General features: G+C 36.6%; 1 protein-coding gene across 3 annotated transcripts in view; it reads left to right on the forward strand.

Moving 5' to 3' along the window:
- Positions 1 to 27,379, forward strand: part of WWOX (WW domain containing oxidoreductase) — a 1,292,857-nt gene that overhangs the window by 453,899 nt on the left and 811,579 nt on the right. For all 3 annotated transcript variants that reach the window (XM_069085869.1, XM_069085870.1, XM_069085871.1), the window contains exon 7: positions 22,916 to 23,101. In XM_069085869.1, coding sequence (XP_068941970.1) covers positions 22,916 to 23,101 — 186 coding nt within the window. The remainder of the gene's footprint in view (positions 1 to 22,915; positions 23,102 to 27,379) is intronic.

Raw genomic sequence — 27,379 nt, forward strand, 5'->3', positions numbered from 1 at the left:
CTCTTAATTTTATTTATTAGATATTATCCCTTCATATTCAACTCACCATGAGCTCTCTGTCTGTGTATTCATGTACACACACATATACATATATAACACACACATCCACCTATTATAAATACATATATATATATATATACATATACATATATATTCCCTTTAACTATCCTCATACAGAGAAGTTTCATGAGTTACAAATATTGTCTTTTCATGTAGGAAAGCAAAGAGTTCACCTTTAATAAGTTCCTTATGATTTCTCTTTTCTGTTAACTTTTTTATGTTTCTCTTGATTCTTGTATTTAAAAGTCAGACTTTCTGTTCAGCTCTGGTCTTTTCATCAAGAATGCTTGCAAGTCCTCTATTTCATTGAGTGTCCATATTTTCCCCTGAAGAATTATACTCAGTTTTGCTGGGCAGGTGATTCTTGGTTTTAATCCTAGCTCCTTTGACTTCTAGAATATCATATTCCAAACCCTTCAGTTCCTTAGTGTATAAGCTGCTAGATCTTGTATTATCCTGATTGTGTTTCCACAATGCTCAAATTGCTTCTTCTTGACTGCCTGTAATATTTTCTCATTTATCTGGAAACTCTGGAATTTGGCTATAATATTCCTATGAGTTTTCTTTTTGGCATCTTTTTCAAGAGGCAATCGGTGAATTCTTTCAATTTCTATTTTATTGTATGGTTCTAGAATATTAGGGTACCTTTCCTTAATAATTTCTTGAAAAATGATGTCTAGGCTCTTTTTTTTGATCATGGCTTTCAGGTAGTCCAAACAATTTTAAATTTATCTTTCCTTGATCTGTTTTCCAGGTCACTGGTTTTTTCAATGAGATATTTCACATTGCCATCTATCTTTTCAATCTTTTGGATCTATTTTATAATATCTTAATTTCTCATAAAGTCATTAGCTTCTATTTGCTCCAGTCTAATTTTGAAGTGATTATTTTCATTGAGCTTTTGAAGTTCCTTTTCTAACTGATCCATTCTGCTTTTTAAGGCATTCTTATTGGCTTTATGGACCTCTTTTGCCATTTGAGTTAGTCTATTTTTTAAAGTGTTATTTTCTTCAGTAATTTTTTGGGTCTCCTTTAGCAAGCTGTTTGCTTGTTTTTCATGATTTTCTTGCAGAACTCTCTTTTCTCTTCCCAATTTTTCCTCTACTTCTCTTACTCGATTTTCAAATCCTTCTTGAGCTCCTCCATGGCCTGTGACCAATTTATATTTTTCTTGGAGGTTTTGATGCAAAAGTTTTGACTTTGTTGTCTTCTGGTTCTATGTTTTGATCCTCTTTGTCACCAAAAAATAGATTCTATAGTCTGATTTCCCTTCCTCTGTCTGCTCATCTTGCCAGCTAAATACTTGACTTTTGAACTCTTTGCCATGGTAGACTTCTGCTTCCAGAGTAGAGTGCTGTGTTCCAAATTTCTCAGGCTTTGCACAGCTGTTGTCAGACCTTCTTCTAGGCACCTGCCTCAAAACTGTGAGGAGGACTGCCTCTCCACAGCTTCAAGAAGCTTGGCATGCTAGCATGCCGCACCCCAGAATTGCCACCCAAGACTACAACCTATATCCAAGCAGGGTAAAGCAAGAGAATCCTGCTTCAGCACTAGCAGAGAGCTTCCTACAATTGCCCTATGGTCAGTTGCTTACTTCCCCCATCATCTGTGGGCCTGGAGCTCTGAAAATAGCTGCTGGGACAGCAGCTGCAGCCAACCCGCCACCTCAGCCACCATGGGGGCAGGGGCCTGACTGTGCTCTTCTCTCACTCATTTCCAACAGAGTTTTCCCCACTGACCTTTTTACTTTCTTTTTGATGTTTATGTATTGAGAAGTGTGGAAAATGCCACAACTCCCAGTGATTGGATTCCCTGAGGTCTGCTGTGGCTGGTCTGTGTTGCTTGTCTGTGCCAGCATGACCCATGTGTGACTGCACTCTGCTAATAGCCCAGTGCTGTTGGTTTGTCAGGCTGTCCTCACCTGCTGACATATTCTGTAATTTTGTGGGTTCTGTAGCTCTAACATTTGTTTTGAGTCATTTTTAACAGGTATTTTAGGTAATTGGGGATGAGCTCAAGTAAGTTCCTGCTTTTATGCCACTATCTTGGCTCCCACATTTTTTTAACTACAATTTTATTTTAGACTTAAATGCCAGAGCACAAATGAATAATAGAGAAAAGAAACAAAAACATAATCATAAACTTAAATAGTGGAACTGAAATACTAAGTAAGAAAGAAATAAAAAGGATACTATATGCATTGCAGAACATGAGAGGGTTAAAAATATGTAACAGTAAATTTCAAGAAAGTCTGTTGGGTAAATAATACACTTTCAGATGAAAACTGTCCATCTTTGCTTTCTTGTAAATTTTCTTTTATTTTCTGCTGTGCACTTTTTTACTTTGTTTCCTCACCCCCTCCCACTCCCCAAAAGGCTACAATTAAGGTTGGATATGTTTCTCTATAGCTATAGAAATATACATATACATACATCGATATATACTTTCCCAAAGAAATTCTACCCCTGATCTTTGTTTTTATATTTATGCAAATCTCTTCTTTCCTGTCCCTCCTGCCTCCTCTACTTTAGTTCTACCCACACCTTGCCCTCTGATTATTTGCCTACCCCCCCTCCAAGGATCCCTCTCCTATCCTCCCATTCCCATAAATCTAAACACCCTTCTATATCCACCCCCTCTTTTTTCCCAAATGCTTTATTAACTTCTGGTTGACATCATTCATCTCTGCCGATTCTGAGCTACAAATTTTCTTCCCGGTTTTCCCCCACCCACCACCCCAAAACAGTGGTCCCACAGGATATCCCCTCCACCAATCCACCCTCCCACATCCTCTCCCATACCCCCTCCCACCCTCCAGTAGAGCATGGTGGATCCCTATGCCCCAGTGCTTGTATATCTTATTTCCCAATTACATGTAAAATAATATATATTTTAACATTTGATTTTAAAATTTTGAATTCCATATTCATTCCCTTCATGACTTGTCATCCACCCTTACTGGGAAGATAAGCAATTCAGTATAGGTTGTACATGTGTAGCTATGCAAAACATTACCATAGTAGATATATTGTAAAAGACTGACTATATTTCCCTCCCTCCCATCCCATCTCCCACTTGTTCTATTCTCTACTTTGATCCTGTCCTTTTTCAAAAGTGGATGCTTCCAACTTCCCTCCCCCCGAGACTGCCCTCCCTTCCATCATCCCCCCTCTCATCCCCTTCCCCCCTACTCTCCTGTAGGATGAGATACCCTATTTAGTGTGTATGTCATTCACTCCCTGAGCCAAATTCAATGAGAATAAGGTTGACCCATTTCCTTTTGCCTTCCTATTCTTCCCCTCCATTGTAACCATTTTCCCTTGCTTCTTCTATATGAGATAGTTTACCCTATTCTGTCTCTCCCCATCTCATCACATTATATTCCTCGCTCACCTCTTAATTTCATCTTTTAAGTATCATCCCTTCCTATTAAATTGGTCCTGTGCCCTCTATGTATACCTGTAAACATATGTACACACATTCACATATGTATTCATATGCCCATATATCCTCCAACATAGACTATATATATATTTCTATTCCCTACAACCATTTTCATACTGACAAAAGTTTCATCAGTTAAAATTATTGTTTTTCCATGTAGGAATGTAAATAGCTCAACTTTGATAAGTTCCCTATGATTTCTTTTCCCTGTTTACCTTCTCATGCTTCTTTTGCTTCTTGTATCTGAATGTCAAATTTTCTATTCAACTCTGGTTTTTCATCAAGAATACTTGAAAGTTCTCTGTTCCACTGAATGACCATATTTTCCCCTGAAACATGATACTCAGTTTTTCTGGGTAGGTGATTCTTGGTTTTAATCCCCGCTCCTTTGCCCTCCAGAATATCATATTCCAAGCCCTTCGATCCCTCAGTGTAGAAGCTGCCAGATCCTGTGTCATCCTGATTGTGTTTCCACAATATTCAAATTGTTTCTTCCTGGCTGCTAGTAATATTATCTTCTTGATCTGGGAATTTCAGAACTTGGCTATGATTTTCCTAGGAGTTTTCTTTTTTTTGGATCTTTTTCACGAGGTGATCGGTGGATTCTTTTAACCTCTATTTTGCCCTCTGGTTCTAAAACATCAGGGCAGTTTTCCTTGAGAATTTCTTGGAGGATGATTTCTAAGTTCTTTCTCTGATCATGGCTTTCAGATAGTCCAATAATTTTTAAATTATCTCTCCTGGATCTATTTTCCAGGTCAGTGGTTTTTCCCATGAGATATTTCACATTGCCTTCTATTCTTTCATTTGTTTGTATCTATTTAACAGCATCTTGATTTCTCATAAAGTCACTAGCTTCTGTTTGCTCCAATCTAATTCTGAAGGAATGATTCTCCCCAGTGATCATTTGAGATTCTTTTTCCATCTGGCAAATTTGGCTTTTTAAGGCAATCTTCTCCTCATTGTCTTTTTGAGTCTCTTTTGCCATTTGAGTTAGTCTATTTTTTAAGATGTTATTTCCCTCAGTCAGGCTGTTGACTCTCATTTCATAATTTTTTTGCATCTTTTTCATTTCTCTTACCAATTTTCCTCCATTTCTCTTATTTGCTTCTTAAGCTCCTCTATGGCCTGTAACCAGCTCGTATTTTTCTTTGAAGCTTTGGGTGGAGGAGTTCTGACTTCACTGTCTTCCTCCTGTTCCATGCTTTGATCCTTTATGTCACCAAAATAGGTGTGTAAAGTTGGGTTGCTCTTGTTTATTTTGCTTTCTTTGCCTGCTTATGTCACCACTCAATCGCTTGACCCCTGGGCTTTTTGCCATAGTAGGACTCTGCCACCAGCAGGGGAGCCTCGTCCCCAAAGCTGGAATTTTCTCAACTGCTGAAGGTATTAGTTGGGTGCCCTCTCTGAAGCCTCCACACACAATGGCAAGCTGGCCACATACCCCAGGACCACCACCCTAGACCGTAATCCAGATCCAAGCAGGTTAAAGCAAGAGTGATTACCCCTCAGACTGGTTGCTTGGTCCCCCTACACTCTGTAGGCCAGGAGCTGAAGCTGCCACTTGGTGGGGGCTGTTGCAGGGCTGTGGTGCCTCAGCAGCTTCTCACCCCAGGGGCAAAAGCTGACCACACTCCCAACTACTGGTTCCCAAAGTGCACAGTTTACTGACCTCTCACATTGTCCTTAGCATCTCTGTGTTGATAATTCTAGAATCCGCCATAGCTGCTGGTCATCTGGAGTCCCTGCAACTGGCGGCTGCTCAGGCCCGTCTTCGGGCTAAAACCTCTGGCTCTCACAGGGCTGGGGTTGGCTGCCAGAGCACTATGCTGGCCAATTCCTGCTGTCCTGCCAGCTTGTCCTCAGTGGGAGATTAGCTTCTCTGTGTCATTTTGTGGATTCTGTAGCTCCAAAGTTTGTTCAGAAGCCCCTTTTCTGTGAATTGGGGGAGGTGGATGCTAGAGCCCTGAGGAAGTCCTCTTTCTACTCCACCATCTCTTGATTCTGCTCCTCTATATCCCCCCTTTTACCTCTTACTCTATCCTCATATCTAAAGATTCTTCCTTTGTCCTCTCCCCCTTCCCTATGCCCCTACTGTTTTATTTCTTCTGAATTTAGAAGAGTTTTATACTTCTCTAAATATATATGTATTGTTCCCTCTTAAACCCATTCTGATGAAAGTAGGTTGCTAGAACTACCAGTCTTCCTCCACCAGCTAATTCCTCTATATTGAATCTTCCTCTTGCACCTCATTTGTATAAAATAATTACTCTTTTTAGCTGTTCCTAAATGATTTTACTTTTAAAATCCATATCATACTGATGTTTTCCCCAATATTGAGCTACCCAATTATTATTTAAAATCTTAAACATATGTTTAATATCATTCTTTGGTATGCACATTATATTTCTCTTGACTTTTGTATGTCAAATCTTCTATCAAGTTCAGTGGTTTTTTTTTTTTTTAGCTGTGTTTTAAAAGTCTCACAGTTGATCAAATATACATTTATTTTCATTCATTATCATACTTAGCTTTTCTGGGTATGTTATTTCAACTAGAGCCTAAGTTCTTTTGCTCTTCTATATATAGTGTTCCAAGAACTGTGGTCCTTTAATGTCTCCACTCCTAGGTCTTGCGTGATTCTAATTGTGGCACCATCATATTTAAAATGTATTATTTTTGTTGCTTTAATATTTTATCCTTGAACTGGGGGTTTCAAAATTTGACTATGATATTCCTGTGAGTTTTCCTCATAGGATCCCTTTTATGTAGGGATTGATGAAGTTTTTTCATTTCTACTTTCCCCCCTTGTTCTAATGCTTCAGGCCAATTTTCTTTTTTTTTTTTTTTAAAGCATCAGGGTTAAGTAACTTGCTCAAGGTTACATGGCCAGTTATTTCTGGGTGTGGTGCTAAGTACCTGAGCCTGGATTTGATCCCCAGGTCATCTCGACACTGGAGCCGGTGCTCTTACTTGCTGAGCCACCTGGCCGCCCCTTCAGGACAATTTTCAAAAATGATTTCTTCTATTATTGTATCAAGATTATTTTTTTATTATAACTTTAGTCCAATTATTTTTATGTTTTCTCCTCTTGATCTATGCTCTGAATCTATTGATTTTCCTATAAAATGTTTCATTTCTCTCCTATTTTTTCACTATTGATGTTTTGCTTAATGAATTCTTGATCTCTTATAGTTTTGCTGGCTTCACCTTGCCCAATTGTAATTTTCAGGGTGTCATTTTCTTCCTTAAGATTCTGTATCTCCTTTTTAATTGGTTGACTTTCTTTTCATAATCTTCTTGTTTTTCTTGGATTGTTCTTTTTTCCCCCTACATCTCTTTCATTTGCTATTTAAAGTCTTTTTAAAGACCTTTTATGAATTCTTTTTGGTCAGATTACCATTTCATGTTTCTCTTTGAGGGTTCCTTTACTTCAGTATCTTCACTTCAATATCCCTATCCTCTGAAGATGAACCCTCATCTTCTCTATTCCTGTAATAGCTTTCTGTGGTTGGATTCTTTCTTCTTAGCCTGTGCATTTTTTGTGGTAATAGCTTAATTCTTGTAGTGACCTCTAGGTGGGAAGTGGTGCTTCTTGCCCCAGATCTCCAGTTCTCCCCTCTAGCCTGGAACCAAAACCAAACCTCCAAAGTCCTGTAAGTGCCCCCAGCCAGGAGCTTTCTGCCTCACTGCTTCTGCACTTCCTGGGCATGTACAGTTTCAGCGCCCCCTTTACCCTCCTTCACCAACTCCCCCCAAGACTCTTTGTAGTACAGCTGTGTCTGGTGTTCCTTGTAAGCAGAGGTTACCTCTATCTTCACTATCTTCACAGGCTTAGACAACTCCTCTCATTATTCCTGGGGCAATACTTCCTTTGATTAGGGCTGAGGCAGCCTTTCAAACCAACTAATCTTAGATTTGCTGCTTGTTTTTAAAGCAGACCCTAGCCTGGAGGTGTTTGCTCTTCACAGGGACCAAACCTTTTCCTGGGATTTTTCTTCTGATCTTTTAAAATTGTTCTAGGAAGACCCATGTTGTTCCTCTGTTCTTTATTTTTATCAGTACTTTGTTCACCCTAAGGTGCTATTTTATTTCTTTACTTGGGGAAAATCTTTAGAGATTGGAATTTTCCTGACCTACTCCACCATCTTCCCGGAATCCTCTCAATTATGCACATTTTATTGGATTTTTAAATATTGTTCCATATTGCTTCTTAGTATATTGAAAAAAAATTCATAGTGCTCCTAACAACATTCCTGTGCCTGCCCTCTTGTATCCTTTCCCAAAATTATTGTTTTACTTTTTTATTTTCTTGGCCAATCTCTGTGTGAAGTAGAACCTTAAAGTTGCTTTAAGTGCTGTGAAAACATTCAAAAGATGGATAAGAAACAAGTGTCCCTTCACAACCTTAATGTCTTTAAAATCTATTGAGGTAGCTTAACAAAAAAAGGCCGCACCTGTGGCTAAATTGGTTCTCTTCTGAGGGTTTGAGGAGGGAATGGATGGTAAAAGGATGACAGTGTATAAAGGAAGAGGGAGAGATGGACATTGTTATATCTCAAAATGGGAGTACTGAAAACAAGATGTGCAAAAATAGAGGAAAGGGTGAAGGGAAGGAAACTTAATATTAACCTCACTGTTATCTGAAATTGACAAAGTTGGGTTGGAAATACACACAGAGACACACACATATATAAATATGTATATGTTTATCGATACACATATGTATTTAAATATGTATGTCTGTGTGCATATAAAAACACAGAAAAATTTGTTATAGAAATATATCAAATTCTACTAAGAAGATATCAGGGGGAGTGGCCAGGTAGCACAGCGAGTAAGAGCATTGGCCCCAGAGTCGGGATGACCTGGGATTGTATTCGGGCTCAGATACTTAGCACCCACCCAGAAACACCTGGCTGTGTAAACTTGAGCAAGTTACTTAACCCCAATTGTTTAGCAGCAGCCAGGTGGCTCAGTGAGTAAGAGCACGGGCCCCAGCATCAGCATGACTTTGGATAGAATCCGGGCTCTGATACTTAGCACCACACCCAGAAATAACTGGCCATGTAACCTTGAGCAAGTTAACCCTGATTGCTTAAAAAAAAAGAAGATATCAGGGAATAGGGAGGTGATGGGTTAAGGATAATACTGGAGAGGGCATAATTTTTTTATGTACTGTCCTTACTTTGCCTGGGACTTCTAACATTAACATTCTACAACTTTCTAAACTCCATTTTGTTTCCATTCTTCCTAGATTTTTCTCTGAATTGGGAGGCTGGGATGGGGTGACTCTTGCCATCTCAAGACCTATGGTACTGTAGGCTTTATATCTCTTTGGCCTTTCTCTGGTCAAGTTGGATAACTTCTTTTTTCATTCATTCATTTATTTATGTATTCATGTATCTATTCATTCATTCATTTAGTTAGTGTAGCAGCAAGCACCCCAGTGTCCCCAGGGTGGCTGCTCACACAGGTTCTTGGATCTGCTTTGATAAAGGAAAGCAACTCAAAATGGGTTAACAAGCTTACTTTAATCAGTCAAACATATATTGTTTACCTCATTCAGGGGAAAAAGGTCAGCCCCCTGAACTTCAGAGTATACAGGCAGAATTATCAAGACAGAGAAACAGAACAAGTAGACAGATTTCTAAACTGTCCAACCATTACATCCATACCAAATCAACATCTGGGTTTTTCAAAGCCGGGGCCTCTCAACAATGGCTTCCCAGAGTTTCATCTGATCAAATCACAGAACACTTGTCAAAGTGAGCCCCAAAACAAAGCTACACATCAGGGCTTATATAGCCTTCTCCTGGCTCAGAGAATGTAACAACCTTATTGACTCACTGGCCAATCTAGAAGTATCTACTGAAAAACAAGCATCCCACCCCAGGCTCTAGGTACACTTTAGCCTAGGGGCAGGGAAGATCTTTAAAATTTGCATTCCCATTACAGTTAGTTATTTATTTAGATATCAACTTCTTTGCCTTGGCATGGTATGAAGCCTCTTTTTTTATTGCCTGTTGACTTCTGGTTTTTTTTTTGTTCGAATCTCTAGGGAAAGATGTCTCTTTTTAAAAATAGTTATTTGATCTTTTGTGAATTTCAGATTTTTGTTGTAGGAAGTACATGTGAGCTGGGTAGTTTGCCTACATTCAATAGTCATCCTGACCGGAGGTCCTTATATCCCAATTTTATTTTTGATTAATCAACTTTTATATTTTTAAGACATTTGTAGGTTTTTAGGATAAATGAATATTTTAATGTGTCAGAGATTTATTTTTTCCTGTATCTCTTGATATGTTTATGTGATTTTATATGCCTTTGTTTTTCATATGATTATGTTAATTGTTTTCCTAATTTTGAGTCATCCTTTTCCCTTGGTATAAATAATGCTTTTTCCTAATTATGAGTCATCCTTTTATCATTGGTATAAATAATCCTTTATTTCAATGAATGGTTTTAAGATAGTAAGTTGATGTGAACTAATTTCCAGGGTTTATTTAAATTTTTTTGATTTGCTATTTATTAAGTAAATTGGTCTTTCATTCTATGCTTTATCCTACCCCAAATTAGGCATTAGAGCTATCTTTGTCACCTATAAGAAATTTGGTAGCCTGCTTTCATTCTCATTTTTTGAGAATTTTTTTTTATAATATAGATGTTCATTGAGCTATATTTTTGTATAAATTTCTATTTGATAAAATACTCTTGTAAATCGTTTTGGACTGTGGATATTTTCCCCTCTTCTTTGGTAAGTCATTTCCACCAAGCTCTTTTACTTTTTCTGATAATGGATTATGTAAATTCTCTGGTGTCTTGTTAATTTTGACATTTTGTATTTTTGTTAATCCTCCATTTCTTTTGAATTCTCATTTTTGTTGGTATTTAACTATGTATGTGTGAGGTTCTGATGATTATTTTTATTTTAGGTTTGTTGTGATTTCACCTTCTTCCTTTTTCATTTTAACATTTTGGTTTTCCTTTCTCATCTTTTATGGGGTTTTTCTTTTGCTTTTTTTCGGAAGTCATTTGGGGTTAAGTGACTTGCCCTAGTTCATAGGGCTAGTTTTTGTGTGAAGTGCCTGAGGCTAAATTTGAACTTGAGTCCTCCTGACTCCAGGGCTAGTGATCTATTCACTGTGCCACCTAGCTGCTACTCTTCCTCCTTTTTTCAAATTTAGTTTGACTGAAGGTTCATCAGCTTTCTAAAACTGATATCATAGGATGGTAAAACTAGTATCTAGAATTCCACATAAAGTCATTCAGGGCCCAGTACACAGATGGAGTCAGGAAGATCAACCAGGAGATCACTGAACATAAGCTCATTGTGTAAATCCTTTGGTGTATTTGAACTCTGAGTACCACCCCTTTGCCTTTCTCGCTTCTCAAATCTAAACACTAGGTTCTTCTAGTTCTCATAATACATGTCTATTGATCTAAAGCTCATTCCAATGCTGACAGCATATGACTCTTCTCTTTGTGATTCCAGCTCTCCCTACCTTTGCTTTCACCCTTTTCTAGGTCATTCTGCATCCTGCTATCTTTCTCTTATGAATTCTTGTCGCCAGAATGACTACCTGTGCCAAAATGAGATGTTGACTAGTTGGACAGTTTGATTCAAAACTAGTTGAATGATGTGATTCCACAAAATATTCAATGATGAAATCAGTGCTAACTTGGCATGAGCTATCTCATAGAATGCCCCAGGAATCTTGTCCTTGGCCCCATTGTCTTCAGTTTTTTGTCATTGGTGATAATGAAGGTACATATATATATATATATATATATATATATATATATGTATATATATATATCATGCTTATCAAATTCATAAGCAAATTAAAGTTGAGAAAAAGAGCTAATACATTGAGAAAGAATAAAAAAAAGTTCTATATTCAATTGGAGGATAGCCCAAATCTATTTATTTTCATTTTGATATGGGCAAATGTAAAACTCTATACCTAGTTCTAAACTGATAGCAAGGAGAGTGAAAAGGAAGTTCGGGAAGATAAAAGTTCTGTAGAAAGACTATTCATCCTCTTTAAGACCATTAAGAAATCAGCAGTGTGACATGACTGACCAAAAAAAAAAGTTAATGAGAACTCAAAATTCTTAAAGAGTGTTCAGAGTGAGAAATATTAATTCCCATTCTACATTACCCTCTTCAGACCACATCTTCTAGATTATGTTTAGTTTGGGGCATTGTGTTTTATGAAGATCATTGATAAAGTGTAGAAAGAACAAGGTGGGAATGATGATTGAAAGATTTAGGTTCCATGATGGATAGAGTGTTGAATCTGTAGTCAGTAAGATATGATATAAAACCTAGCCTCAGATACTTGCTCTGTGACTTTGATCAAGTCATTTAACCTTTGTTGGCCTCTGTTTCCTCATTTGTAAAATGGAGATCTTAATAACCTTCCATTTCCCTGGACTATTTTGAGAACAAAGTGAGATCATATTTTTAAAATGATGTGAAAGCCTTAAACTATTATTGTTGTTAGTATTGTTGTTATAATAAATATGATTATAGTTATTATTCATATGCTATATAAGGATCAGTTAAAGGCATTGGGGCTGGGACTAGAGAACAGAAAACTTAAGAGAAACTTGATAACTGTCTTAAAATATTTGAAGGATTATCATATAGAAGAGGGTTCAGACTTGTTTTTAACTTTACCTTTCATTTTCAGAAATCAGAAAAATGATTTAAAGTTACAGAAAGACAGATGTCAGCTTCATGTTAGGCTGAGCACTCTAACAGATAGAACTTTACAGAATTGAAATGGATTGCTTTGGGAGGTGGTGAGTTCCTCATAGGCAGCTAAATGACTCAGTGGCCTGGAGTCAGGGATACCCTAGTTTAAATTTGGCCTCAGATACCAACTTTGTAACCCTGGACAAATCACTTAATTTCTGTTTGTCTTAATTCACTGGAGGAGGAAATAGCAAATCACTCCACTGTCTTTGCCAGGAAAAGCCCATGATCAGTGGGGTCATGAAGAGTCAGACATGATTGAATGACTTCCTCATAATTAGAAATTCTTAAATAAAGGTTGGATAATAATTCATCAAGATTGCTTTAGCAGGGATTTTTTATTCAGACTAGGATTGAAATAACTACCTCCTAAAGACACCTTCAATTCTCTGTTTTTCTATTTAATTCTATGAAAACAACACCAGCCACCATCGTGCCATTGTGCATCTTGGAAAGTCTGTCATTGCATTCTGAGGTATTTTCAGATTGTTGCATTGACTCTGTGAGACAAGTGCCCATGGTGACTAAAATGCGCTGCCATTGAGGAGCTGTTCCTTGGCTCATGAGACATTTGTTGGCATCTACAGAGCTGTTCTTAGAGGAGGGCCATCCACCTTTCCAAACGTTATCATCATTAGAACCACATTGGGTCATCTTAACAGAGACAGTACAGAAAGAAGGGATATGAGTCATATTTGTCACAATTTAATTGTTCTCTCTCATTAAAGGGCATTATTAATAAACCTTGTTAATTCAGTGCCTTCCTGCTGTGCTAAAGGACAACAAAATTATGGCAAAGGATTGTGTGTTCAAGAGATTAAAGAACATCAGGAAACACTGACATAAAATAAAATATTAATGTAGCATCTTAATTTTAAAGTTAGGTGTTTTTATGAAAAACTCAGCATTAAACATCAATGTAAACACATAGACTTGCTTAGTAATTATTCAGATTAAATTAATTTTAATATGTAAAGTATTGCAATACTTTTCATTTACCTCTTCTAAGCTCCCATCTATATTCTTGTTCCATCTGTTATGACCCTGGTTATTATGTATTCCTTCCTTTTAGTTCTACTTAAAAAAATTACAAGATTTTGTAGGGTTCCTTCAAATTTTCTTTATGTTCTTTTTATTATTCACTTTATTTTAGAGTATTCCTTTATATCAGCATACCACAATTTAACTATTCTATTGTTGTTTTTCAAGTTAAGTTGTTTTTATTTTTTATTTTATTCAATTGTTTTTCAAATTTTTTTGGTTTTGGTTTTGTTTTGCAGTTATAAAAAATGCAGCTATCAAAATTTTTGGACAGGTTTTTTTTCTTTTTGGAGGGGGGAAGGCAAGGCAATTGGGATTAAGTGACTTGCCTAAGGTCACATGGCTAGTAAGTGTTAAATATCTGAGGTCAAATTTGAACTCAGGTCCTCCAGATTCTAGGGCTGGTGCTGTATTCATTGTGCCACCTAGCCACCCTTGACAGGTTTGTGTTTTTTTTAGCTACACTATCATAATATATTTCTAGCAGTAGAATTATTGAGGCAAAGGATATAATTATTTTGGCAACTTTTCCTGTGTATTATAAGATTCCTCTGTAGTCTTCTATAAGCTGTGTATACTTTTCTAATCTCAGGCACTAATTATTAGAGTACTTGTAATATAGATATTTCCTAAAATTCTCTTAAGTCTTTATTTTCTTTCTTGTTTATCTTTTTGTTAAATCTTCCTAGTTCTGAAAGGAACACATTAAGGTTATGTACCTTTGTAATTTTTCTCCCTGTTTCTCTGTAATTTAAATAACTTTTTGTTAAAGTACAGAGGTGGTATACCATTTGGTGTATATCCATAGCTATATGGAGAGGGCAGGAAGGAGGGAGAAAGGGAGGGAGGGAGGCAGAGAGAAAGAAAGAGAGAGATTATTTCATTGTCTATGGTGTCTTTAAGCATAATTAACTTTTTCTTTTCATATCTTTTAACTGTATATTTTTATAATTTCTATTTCTGAGTTTGTGATTGCTGCCCATGGTTTTCTGAGTTCATGTGAAACTTAATAAATTCTGCTCCAATTTATCTTTTATACTGTGTGTCTTATTGTTTTTAAGTGTGTTTCTAATCCATCTTGCTCTCCTCTTCCATTTTACAGGAAAGTTTACCATTTACATTCACTGTTACGATGATTAATTTTGGATTTCCCTCTATCATATTCTCTAGGTATTTTCTTCTCTTAAAAAAAAGAGAATGCAATAAAAGAAAAGAAAACTTGTTATAAATAGTAGGAAAGTATAATTAAATGATCTGCTTCCACTCCACTGATTCTTCTCTCATCCTTCCTCCAAACCCTATCAGTTGTTATTTTCTTTCCTTTTATTCCCATCTTTACAGTCTACTATCCAACCTTGAAATTTATTTTGCTTGCAATGATTCTTTTTCCAACTTAATCCCATCTAAAGCTCCTCTCTTTTCTTTCCCTATTCCTGTTTCCCTATTGACCATCAGGTATTATTAAACCAAACTCTTTATGAGTGTGAATGTCTGTGTGTACATGTTTGTATATATTCCACCTCCTTTTTTTGATTCAGATAATGGTAGGATTCATATAATACCTACTGCTGCTTTTTCCAAGAATGTATATATTTTTTTCTCAAGTACCCCAATTATCTTACATAGTAAGGTTTTGTTTCTTCCTTATTTTTATTCTAGTGTATTACTTTTTTCCTTCCTTTCCATTTCACTTCTGAGTATCAAAATAGAACAAAATTACTCCCCCTGAGCCACCTTATTAAACCACCTTTTCATCATAGTGACTACTTTACATTGGTTACAATTTTATAGGACCTGATAATCATTCATTTTGATATTTTTCACTATGTTAATTCCTGATTTGCCTTGTAAATAGGTTTATTGAAGGATTAGATTGGAGCTGTTGCAACTATATGCCATGTCTTATTTTTATACTTTTATATTCATTTGGTATTGATTTTCATCTTTGTTCAAAGAAGTTGATACTGTAACTGTACATATACAGCTAATTCAGAAATTGCTCCTGTGTTTATAATAAGCATTTTTTTCCTTATTAAGGTATAGTAAATTTCATTTTTGTGATTTATTTGGAACTCATCATGTTTAGCACCTTTTGAGATTCTTTTAAAATCTGCTATTCATACTATAAAGACATATTTTTTCTGTGAAGTCTATAAAGCTTTGTCCTGTTTTCCTCTTCAAACTTGAATGATATTTTTCAAATTTTCCTGCTATTCTTCCATTATACTACCTTTTCAATCAAACAGTCATTCAAAAAGTATTTTTAAGGCTCCCATATATAGTAGGTATTGTTAAGTGCTAGGGATGCAAATACATAAATGAAACATTCTTGTCCTCAAGGAATTTGCATTTAATTCAGGTACCATATGTCCACATTTATATATAAAATGCAAAATTAGAGTATGTAAAATGTATACAAAATAAATTAATGTTAATGTGGTATGGGGATATAGTAGCAGCTAGGGAGGTTAGAAAAGGCCTGATTGTTTCAAAGATAAACCCCCAAATTGACTATAATCTAGAAAGGATGCAGCCTACCTTCCTAGACTCCAGTTGGTTGATCAGTCCATTTCCTTTCATGCGGTCAAGATCTCATTTTGGAGACCAGTGGAGGTGATCAGGGTCTAAGTTAAATAGATGGTTTTGTAATGGAGAAACAGAGACTGATCACAAGAGCTCTTTTGTTGGTAGAAATGACAAGATTCAGCACCTGAATATATATATGGGTGAGGGAGAATGGGGAGTGGAGAAAGACATTAAGTTTGCAAATCTACTTAGCTAGAAGGATGTTGGTGCCTTCAGAAGAAATAGAGAAGTTCACAGGAAAGTTGGATTTTGAAGGAATGATAGCAAAATTTGTTTTCAACATGCTGAGTGTGTTATATCTATGGGATAATCAGGTTTAGGTGTTCAGTACTTATTTTGGGATGTGGGAATAGAACTCAGGTTAGACACCAAGGTTAGATGTGCAGATCCTACATTCTTCTGTGAAAAGATGAAAATTTAATCCATGGCATACTGATGAGGTCACTATGAAAATATATATAAAGAGAGAACAAGGCCTAGGACAGATCTTTGAGGAACACTTATGGTTATTGGGCAGGATATTGGCAGTGATCCAGTAGAGATCTCAGAAGAAATAAACAGGTATGAGAACCAAGAAAGAGAGCTGTCCTGAAAACCCATTACTTAGAGAAGAGAGCATCATGGTGGAAACAGTGGTCAACAGTCCTAGTTGAGACAAAGGGATCTACAAAGATAGCCTCTAAGAGAGGTCGTCATATTTGACAATTGAGAGATAGCAGGTTACTTTAAAGAGAACAATTTATTTCAGTTAAATGATAATGTTGGAAGTCAGATTGCAAAGGATTGAGAGAGAATCAAGAGGAGAAAAAGTGGAGGCAATGAACTTAGATAATTTTTTTTTCCTTAGATAATTGACTGTAAAAGAAAGGGTGAAGTAGGATGAGAGCTTCAGAGAATGGTAGGGTCAAATAAGTGGATTTTTTTATACCTGGCTATGTTTATAGGTAATAGGAAGTGAACCAATAAATCAGGAAAGATTTAAGCTTAGAGAAAGAGAGGAGATGATGGTAGGGGCAGTCTTCTAGAGGAGATGATATGGGATCAATGGGAAAGGTAGAGCAGTTGCTCTTGGACAGGAGAAGGCTATCTCTTCATTCAAAAGTAAAGAGCTACTGAATATGGAATGTTGTCTAGGAGTTGCAAATTTTAGAGTAGTGGAGGAGAGAGAGCTCAAGACAAATGGTCTCAATTTTGGAGGAATAATGTGTTCTAGTAAAATATCAAAATATAAAAGTATGTACTAAGTCTGAAGGATTTGTTTTTATCAATTTCTTTCTAAAATCTCTATCACTTCATCCTATTTAATACATGTTTACAGAACAGTATTTACTTCATGGTTGTCTTTTTTTTTTTTGCACTCATCATAAACAGTGTTAAGGAGAAGAGATCAGGTGTTCCATGTTTCTTATGTCTTTTGACCTCATGACGAAACCAACTCTGTTGACTTCTTTGTCTCTCCACAGAGGACCTCTGCAAATCTTCCATTTCATTGTGCATTCTTTATCTTTTATGATATAATTTATAGGCATAATGTCAGTGTTGATATGATTCTGCTCCTACAATGATATGTCAGCATTTTGATTTTGGGGGGCAAATATTGTACCTTCAGAATATTAATACTTATCATTCTTAATATGCTCCTTTCTCTTTGCCACAGTTATAAGAAAAGGATAAGGAAATTTCAGAGGCTCGTTGATTAATTTATATTTTTCTTTATTTCATGGATTATCATGATTCATTAATTGATGATGAACCTCTTTGTATTTAGCCAGACTGGGTCTTTCAGCCCAGGGGGTCCATTGCCAAGACCTCACTAGAAATTTTATCAGCGTGGTAGAGAACCTTCCACATTTTATACTCTGCTAGCCAAGTGTTGAAGGACTCAGGGTTTGAAGTAGGGCATTTGTAAAGGTTGAAATTTGTTTATATTCTGTAAATAAAGACCTGAAGAAACTTTGGTAGTGGAATGTGAATTGAGAGCAGTAGAACCAGAACTAGGATTGTCCACATAGGGGAAATGACTATATAAAAAGAAAACAATTGATACACAAATACTGAGATAGAGAAAGAGAAAATGAAAAAGGTGACTGGTAAAGTCACTGACTCTCTGGCCCTCAGTGTTCTCATATATGAAACAAAGAGGTTGAATTTAATTATCTCAAAAGACCTTTCCAGCTCTAAACTTATGATCTTAAGACACAGATAGTCAAAGGGAGTAAGAAATAAGCTACTACAGATATAGATGTATAATATATGTTTAATCTTTGTTTTTAATTGTTATTTAAAGTAAAGTACTTGATAAATTATTTTAAAAATTGAAAACCAAGGAAGGCCAGGGGACAGAATGCTAATACATCATGAAAATATGCTGATTAATGAAATTTGATTTGAAATGATATTATTTTTATGTTCAACTTGCCTTTGTAGTTTGAAATCCCTTTTGATATTTTGTAAATATTCATCATCTTCAAGCCTTTGGAATTGTGATGGCGTTTAGTAAAAAACTTACCCAAAACACCATTAGAATAATAAAATCCTCATTAAAATGAGACAAAAGTACAAGCCAATTAAGTGGCTTCATAATTAAAAGAAGGTGGCATTATACAATTTCCTATTGGTCTCTCCTGTTTTTAATGGATGAAGGTGACAGCTTTTAGGTAAAGGGAGCATATTTTTCCTTTAGGGTTATACAATTTACATTAATGGTGGATATAAGAATTTGAAGAGAAGGAGCGACCAGGTTGCTCAGTGAGTAAGAGCACTGGCTCCAATGTTGGGATCACCTGGGGACCAAATCTGGGTGCAGATACTTAGCCCCACACCCCAGAAATAACTGGCCGTGTAAACTTGAGCAAGTTACTTAACCCCGATTGCTTAAAAAAAAAAGAATTTGAAGAGAAAGGAGAGAGTCCAGGGTCATCCAGGGCTTTATGTTACTGGGTTTGTTATTTTCTTTCATATTCTTTGTGTTCTGGATACACCTTCAGGATAGAATGACAGGTAACAGTAAGAGACATTGTTTTCTCTTTAGGACTTTATTTTTCCCCCAACCTTCTGTTAAAGCCACTTCTAAGTGAGCATTGCAGGAATCAATTATAAGAAATTTATTCTTGGGACGGTTAGGTGGTGCAGTGAATAGAGCACTGGCCCTGGAGTCAGGAGGACCTGAGTTCAAATGCAGCCTCAGACAATTAACACTTAACTAGCCACGTGACCTTGGGCAAGTCACTTAACTCCAATTGCCCTCCAAAAAGCAAAGAAAAAAAAAAGAAATTTATTCTTTTAGTCTAATCCAAAATTTTTTTTAAAGTACTTTACTGTGTGCCAAGAGATGGGCTAAACCTGTTTGGAATAAGGAGAAAGACAAACAATCCCTGCCCTCAAAGAGCTTGCATTATAATGGGGAAGATAACATATAAATAAATACATAAAAGATACATACAAGATATATTCAAGATGACCTTAGAGGGTAAGTCTCTAGAATCTTCAGTCTGGGCGGAGGAGGAGGGTTAGGAATGTCCTACTGAAGGTGGTGTTTGAGATTTAAAGGAAGTTTTGAGGCAGAGGGGAAAAGAAAAAAACATTCCTCCCATGGCACAGGAAACAACTGAGCAGGTCAATCTAACCAAAACTGAGAGTGAGTAAAAGGGAACAACATAAAATAAAATAAGAAGAGTGAAAAATCATATTGCACAGACAAGGACAGAAAAAAAAACCCCACCTAAAAATCAGTAAACGTGACATTTTTATTGTACTCACTCTTCTCTTATTTTTCAGATTTATTTACATGTTCCTGCTTTTCTAGGAATGTGAACTTCTAGATACAAATAGATTACTTCTGCATAGCTGTTAGCACATTCAGGAGGTTCAGGCTGTTGAACTGTGAGAGCAAAAAGGTAGTAACTTCTGTCCAAATTCCTAATGAGAACCCTAGCCTCTCCTACTCTGATACTACTGCCTCTAGGCATCTTCTAAAAGCTCTGAGAGCCCAGGAGAGCCCTTTGAACTGGCATTAACTCAACTGACCCTTCTACAGTGATTGAATGGACTGAAGGTAGACCTAGGGAATTAGGCAAGCTCTTTTTTTTTTTTGTTCCCTACCTCTGCAATTCCTGAGAAATCACATTATTTGAGTAGCTTTTCCACCGTGACAATATTTGTATCATCCAGTGTCTCTGGGAATATTTTGTGCATCAATTTCCTACCCTATCAGCTGCCTGAGAATGTAGGTACTCAGACTGCATGGAAGAGATAGGTAGTGATGACCGTGTTTTGAGATTCTGTAGACAGATGCATCCATAAGTGCCTTCTGAGCCTTACCCTATTCTCTTCAGTTTTGACTTTAAATCTGAGAGTATCTTAGTTGCAAAGAATTTTGGGTTTTGTGTACATAGTAATAGCTTGTAGAAATGTGTATAATAATAGTTGTAGTGCTGACCTCACAGTGCTTTTGTGAAAATCAAATCAAAGCTTAAATCATTATTTATTATTATTATTCTACCCCATGCCATTTCTCAGTAATATCACATAGATTACATGCAGATCTGACTGCAATCTTGTTTTATGGGCCCAGTTGCCCATCCTCATTGCTTTTAATCACCCTCTAAGCTCTGGGTCCACATGTGCTATCTTCTCCTCCTTACTCCCCAATGACACACACTGTCTATACTGATACAGAAACAATTGTGCCATTCAAATGTAGCATCATTTTAGACCTCTCTCATTTATCTAAAAATGCTGTAAATGTTCCATGGGGAGGACATTAGAATCCAATTTACATACTATATTATTGGCTAACTAAGGTTCTCCCTAGGGATAAATCTACCTCATCTGAGGGTCTACACCTTAGCAACATATTTTTGTGCATCCAAACCCAGAAATACCCACATACTACTTCCACAGATTCATAGCTTCCATGTGATCCCATCATTCTCTTTTGTTATACATTCCTTCCTCACTCTCATCCTCACAATCACCCCTCCCTGATCTCTGTTCCCTCACTGATTCTTGTCTCAGTCACAAACACCCAAAGGTTGCTTTCAAAACTCTTCCTAGTTCACCAAAATTACCATAGTCAGGGTAACATGCTTAAGGCAGCTGTGAGCCATCTTCCATTCAGGGACGTAATCTACCCCTTCATATCTTGTCCCCCAATTTTCATGTCATTTGGCTTATCAGGAAATACTCAAATCACTTGGTCCCCAATTATCTGAGCTAGAGATTGAGCCCTAGAAGCATTAATTCCCCCAGTATTAGTCCCCTGACAATCATATTGTATATTGAGTGAATATAAACATTCCACTGGAACTGTCCCCTGTAACATTATTTTGTCTGATGTAGAACTACAGAGAGCCAATTAGTAACATTAGTTTGGATAAGCTTATCTTTATAAGCTTATCCCAGTTCCTTATTTACTTTCCCTTTTAATGGTACCATATTTGAAGAATTTGAAGAAGACTTTGAAGAATATTCAAAATCGTTTCCATTTTAAGTCTTTAGGAAGGTGCTGTTTTTTAAAAAGCAGATTAAGCCTTAGGAGACAGTTTCAACACAGCCCACTTAACTGCACGGTCATGAAATTATGCATTTTGAATGAGTAATTCTCTTATTCCCTTTAAACATCTGAAAATCTGAATCTTTGGTGCCCGGAAGGGTCATAGTATTTCAACAGATGTATAAGAAGTTTCCCTAAAAACTAATAGTGTAACAAAGGAAAGAAGGAGAAGACCCTTCATTAATTACATAGGAAATATCTGACTATCTATTTAGCTTTTCTTTTCTAGCATATATTACCTAGATTTCCAGTATGCTTTATTATATTAATGTAGATTTTAACCTAATTTTCAAAAAACAACTGCCTTTAGAAGACAAGGTATCTTCTACATATTTGAAAGTGTGCCATGTGAGGTCTTTAAACCAAGTAACTTGTCTTTTAGGATGTAGAAAAGGTTCTTTTTCAAATATGGAATGAACTAGATGGCCTCTGAGGTCCTCTTCATCCCTGAGATTCTGTAATTCTTGCCTTAGTTGTTAGTTGAACTAGATAGCTACTGAGCTACCTTTTGATTCAGAGATTCTGTCTCTCATCATATGATTTTCAGTAAAATTGTGATCATTTTTAAAGTAAATTTTCTTGATATATTTTTTTCTATCACCTACATTTTATAATGCATCTTTCTCCCTTTTCTTCCTGGGAGATCACTGAGAGACAGAGAGAGAAACATAGAGAGGGAGGGAGGTGGGGGTTGGTTTAGTAAACCTAAGTCGTATATTGGGAAAAAAAAAGCCTCACAGTATATATGCAATATTCTACATGCATCATCCCTAAAATCTTCCAAGAAGCAACGAGAGACCCCTTCCCATGTCTCATCTTTTAAAATTAGTCTTGTTAATTGTAGAATCATAGCATTCAGTTACAGTTTTATTCCTGTTCTTTGTATTTACATTGTCTTAGTCATTATATATCTGTTTTTTTTTCTTGGTCCATCTTCACTTAGTATGGATTCTTATGTCTTCCCATTTACCTTTATTCATCATATTTGATGTTTCTCATAACAGTAATAAATATTCCATTAAATTTATGTACCACAACTTTTTTAGTCAAAGTAAATGTACATTTACCATTTCTAGTTCTTTACTACTACAAAAAGTCTACTATAAATACTTTAGCATCTATAGGACAGCTCCCTCCCCATTTTTTGTCATGGACCTCATCAGAGTATGTTTGGAAGTGGAATCACAGGGTCAAAAACACAAACAAAAACTTTCTGAGTTGCTGAGGAGGTGCTAACCTGCATTAGTAGAAGAAGTTTTCTCACTTTTAAATTCTCTAAACATTAAAATCACAGGTCTAATACTTATCACTGTCTTCTGGGGAGAAGGTGTAGACCTGAGTATTTGTCACTGAATTGGTTAAATAGATCATTTATTTTGTAACCACCACTGTCTCTCATAGCTATAGAAAGAGAGTGAATTTTCCCCACTCACAATTTCAGTAGCGGCAACTCTCTTATTTTTCAGGTTTCTGCATGTGTTGGTCTGTAATGCTGCTGTCTTTGCCCTACCCTGGAGCCTCACAAAAGACCATCTTGAGACTACCTTCCAGGTGAATCACCTGGGACATTTTTATCTTGTCCAGCTCCTTCAGGGCCTGTTGTGTCGCTCAGCCCCAGCTCGCGTTGTTGTTGTCTCTTCAGAATCTCACAGGTAGGTTTTGTTTAGTCCATTGTTCAGTTTCACCCCCTACTTTAATTGACAGACACTGTACTTTTCCTTCCACAAAGTGGGGTTTTCCTTAGCTGTGGAAAGCATGTGCAGATACCCAAATGTTCTTTGACTTTGGCTTCCTTGCTTCAACAAGGGCCTTAAATTTTTGTTCTGAGTTTTATATCAATTGAAGCCCTGCGTGACTTATTAGATAAATGTGTTTCCAGCATTGTAGGACCTATCATATCATGTCTTCTGCTACACTGGAATCACCTCTGGAACCCAGGTTCATTTTTGCACAGTGATGGGGCATTGGATATAGTTTTTAGTGGACCTTAATTTAATGATGTTTAACTGACATTTCAATCCCCCCCCCCCCATTTTGTCTTGGCCAGTGTTTGTAGAAATTCAATTTTTTTTTGTTTCTTTGTTGGTTTGTGTTTTTGTTGTTTTCCTACATTTCAGGATCCTCATTGATTTTGCTTAGAGATGGAATAATAATTGACTAAATCTGAATGGCATGACCTTTATTGATTTGTCATTCAACAACTTCAAGATCCTACCAGGAAGAATGTGTAGTTATTCTAGCAGGAGAAACAATGCAATTAAATACTGCTAGATGAAATCCAATTGTTTTATAATGAGAAATTAGGGAATTCATTGCAGACATTAGCTGTGTAATTGTAGAAAGGGAAGTACTGTAGTTAGAACATATTAGAAATCTGGCCATGCCTCTTTTGGTTAAAATTTCAATTAAAACATCAGATGGCACTTCTTTCCTATTACCATTAGGAGAATATGCAGCGAAGTAAAAAAGGCACGTGAAAATTTCATCGTAATTTCAACGTTTGTTTCTTGGATTGCATAAACCCCCTATTTGTCTAAAGTCATTCATGCTGACAAAAGAGTTAACAGGTGAAGTTCAATTTAATAAATACTTGGGAGAGTTCTGTTTCACATTTTCCCAGTGGCTAAGAGCTTTTACCTTCAGTAGAGCAACTGGGGGAAAATTGTTCCAGTACTCTCTCTCCACTCCCCACCTCCTTTTTTAAGTCCTGAAATGTTTTAGTGACCCAGAATGAAGCTTATTTTTTTAATCATGTTTCCATAAAATGTAACCCTTGGGACTTGGAAGAGAGAGACCAGCCAAGGGTTAGACTGAAACCTTTATCACTTCCAAACACAGGGGCTTAGGGTATAAATGACACATTGCAGCTAGATTTACTTTTGCCATTTAAAATTTATTACGGCTGAAATGAAAGAAGTGGGAGAAAATGCTGGTAATAATCCTCCCTCATGTTAAAAGACATGAAACATCTAATAATTAGGTGGTAACAAAATCTGTACATCCTTATCTTTGTGAATCACACCAGGTTTGTTAAAGAAAGTAGAATAGCCTTGCTCCAAAATGAGGGAGGCTACTGTGGGGCAGGCCAAATAGCTCTGGAAATAAATCTGCCAACTCCAATCACTTGCCAGATGTGGAGGGCACAATGGGATATGTTTAAATGAGCTGTTATTTAATAGGAGATTATGTTGAATTGTCAGCTGCTTGCTTCCCTTTGTAAGTTTGTATCTCGGATGGTATTTCACACAACATCTTTGTTCTTTTCTTAACTCTAATGTATCTCTTTCTTTCCTACCTTAGAGATCCAAATCTTAATTTCTTACAGCTGAGGAACTCAGAGAATTATCTGTGGTTTACAAATTAGCTCAGCTAGTATTTGTGGAAGGAATATGTGGCCAGAAGCACCTCCATAAAATGACTGATATTTATTAACCATTTTGATTTCTGCTTTCTCCTGTTACTATATACCCATGTACTTAACATTGCCCTGATCCATGGCTTTTCAATGGCTCTTCATAATGATGTCATTATTATAATATAATCTCAGGAGTTTATATCTCTGCAGTGCTTTGGGGTTTTGCCTGTAAGGTGGGAAATGTCGGTACTGTTACCCTCATTTTAAGGATGGAAAATCTGAAGCTCGGGATAATGTGGTACCTGCCAATGGTCCCAGAATGCTTATAGCTGAAGTACCCAAGCTTAAACTTCAACTTAAGATTCTTAGGTCAGGGCTTTTTCTGAGGCCTTATAATTAAGGTCCATCATGATGTCACAGACGCAATTGCAACTGTGTTTAGTTTATTGTCCATTTATAGCATTTGTGATGTTGTTCCTAGGACACCGTCTTCAGTAGCATCATTTTGACTAATGGTTTGACAATGACTCAGTTAAGGTCGTTAGACTAAATATTAATGCTCTTTGAAAAAAGAGTCTATTAAATTCATTCTTTCTCTTTCTGTCTCTTTTTCCCTCTTCATTTTCCCCTCCCTTTTCCCTCTCCCCACTTCTCCAGCTATCAAGAACAAGTACATACACTGAGTCTGATTCTGTGAAAGTACTTATTCAATGACTTGAGAACTCAGAGCCTTAAACCATGTTGTAAAATGGAAGTGTTGATATCTAATTACCTATATAAACCTTGGCTGAATCTCTTCGTTGGAGTCAAGACCCCCTGTTAAGGGAAAAATAAAGTCCTGTGTTTGCAGAAAATATTATACTCAACTGCCCCTAGGCAAAATATTTATTTGCCTTCCCAAGTTGTTCACTATATATTTGTGACTTCTCAGGAATCAGTGAAAGTGAATTGAGTTTCTGAATATCTTAAGGACTTTATATTTAAATGAGAAGCTTACTTCCTTGTGAAAAATTTTTAGATAACAATTAAAATAGAATGGAGAATAGCACAGGCTGAAAATTCGTGTGACAGCTAGTTGCAGCCATGCTAATAAACACACACACACACACACACACACACACACACACACAAAGAATTCTGAGACAAATTTAGCACTGCCCCTTAAATAGACTTGCTCTTGTCCACCTAGAATCCAATCCAATTATTTATTCTGAAGCTTTAGAAGGCTGTGATGACAAAAGTTGCACACAGAACAATTAAATTGAAAGAAGATAATATCTCATCTAAAATTAGATTTAACCAGTTACTCAAGAATTGGAGGCCTTTGCCTGACTCTCTTATGTTGTAAGCTAGAATTATTGAAGTTTTTATCGGCATTTTAAAATTTTTAGCCAGGTAGAGAGAAGCAGATATCATCTAGTTCTTGCCTCATTGCTCTATCAACTTTGTTGCTGCAAGGTTTAGAGAAGCCTAATTTATCCTGCAGACATAGAAAAACTTATTCTCCCTTTGTTCCTCCTCCTCCAACTTAAATTCTAATAGGATGTTGAAAGGGGTGGGAGTATTTTCCATGAGGGGCATGATAGAGAAAGTCCTGGAGTGCAGCTTCCTCCAGAGGAATAAGGACGTGACTGAACTGGGCACCTCCTTCAGTGGAGGTCTTGGCAGAGACCATCTAGTCAAAGAGAGATGATACTTCGTAGGGCTGAATTCTAGGGCAAAAAATTATTTTCCAGGATGAAGAGGCTATAATTATATAAGAACAAATGTCAGAGGCCATGAGGCCCATTTCTTGTTCAGAAGTTCTAATTCTAAAGTTTGGAATATTTCTTACTATATCATATCACACCTTATTTGGTAGGTGTCATATAATTGATGCTTGAAGGTAAAGGGTCATAGTATATGAAGCTGGAAAGAGATCATCTAGTCCAGTGACATCTTTTTATAGTTGAGGAAATGGTTAAGAGTGTAATTGACTTACCCAAAGCTATAGTGGTAAGACATGAGTACGTCATAAATAAGAGAACGGCTCATAAGATAAGAGGAGTGAATTTGAGCATACTGAAAGCTAGAGAGGCATTTGTTAGCTTGTATTTTTACCACCTTCAGCTTAGGATCAATTGGACAAGGCCTAGATTGGGTGAATCATGTTTTGTTATGGTATTATTTAACTTTTATTTCTGTATGAGGGAGCAGGAAGGGATTTTGTCATCTTCACAGAATTTACATATCACTGTCCTATTTACCCAATAAAGTGAAGGGTTTAAGTTGTGCTTAGAGAGCAAAGTAATGAAATTTGTCTGAAGTCAGAAGAGATTAGAAAATGCATTGCCCTGTGGAGAACTTGGAGACTTATAAAATAATAGTTGATTTTGCAGTTTTGTGTTTGGATCTCCTTAGCATTAACCCCTTAATGCTAAGCCAATAGTTAGGTTGAAAGACCTGCAAACCAGTTTTGTTTTATTCCCAGAACCCTTGACTAGCACTATAGAAATCTAGCTTTGATCCCTGGCTCTTGCTGCTACCTTTGTGATTTTGATCAAATCACTCATTGTCTCTGAATTTCATTTTCAGC

The sequence above is a fragment of the Petaurus breviceps genome, unplaced genomic scaffold (assembly GCF_028583685.1).
Source record: "Petaurus breviceps papuanus isolate PSGF00001 unplaced genomic scaffold, PetGlider_PUasm1.0 176, whole genome shotgun sequence".
NCBI classification, from domain to species: domain Eukaryota; kingdom Metazoa; phylum Chordata; class Mammalia; order Diprotodontia; family Petauridae; genus Petaurus; species Petaurus breviceps.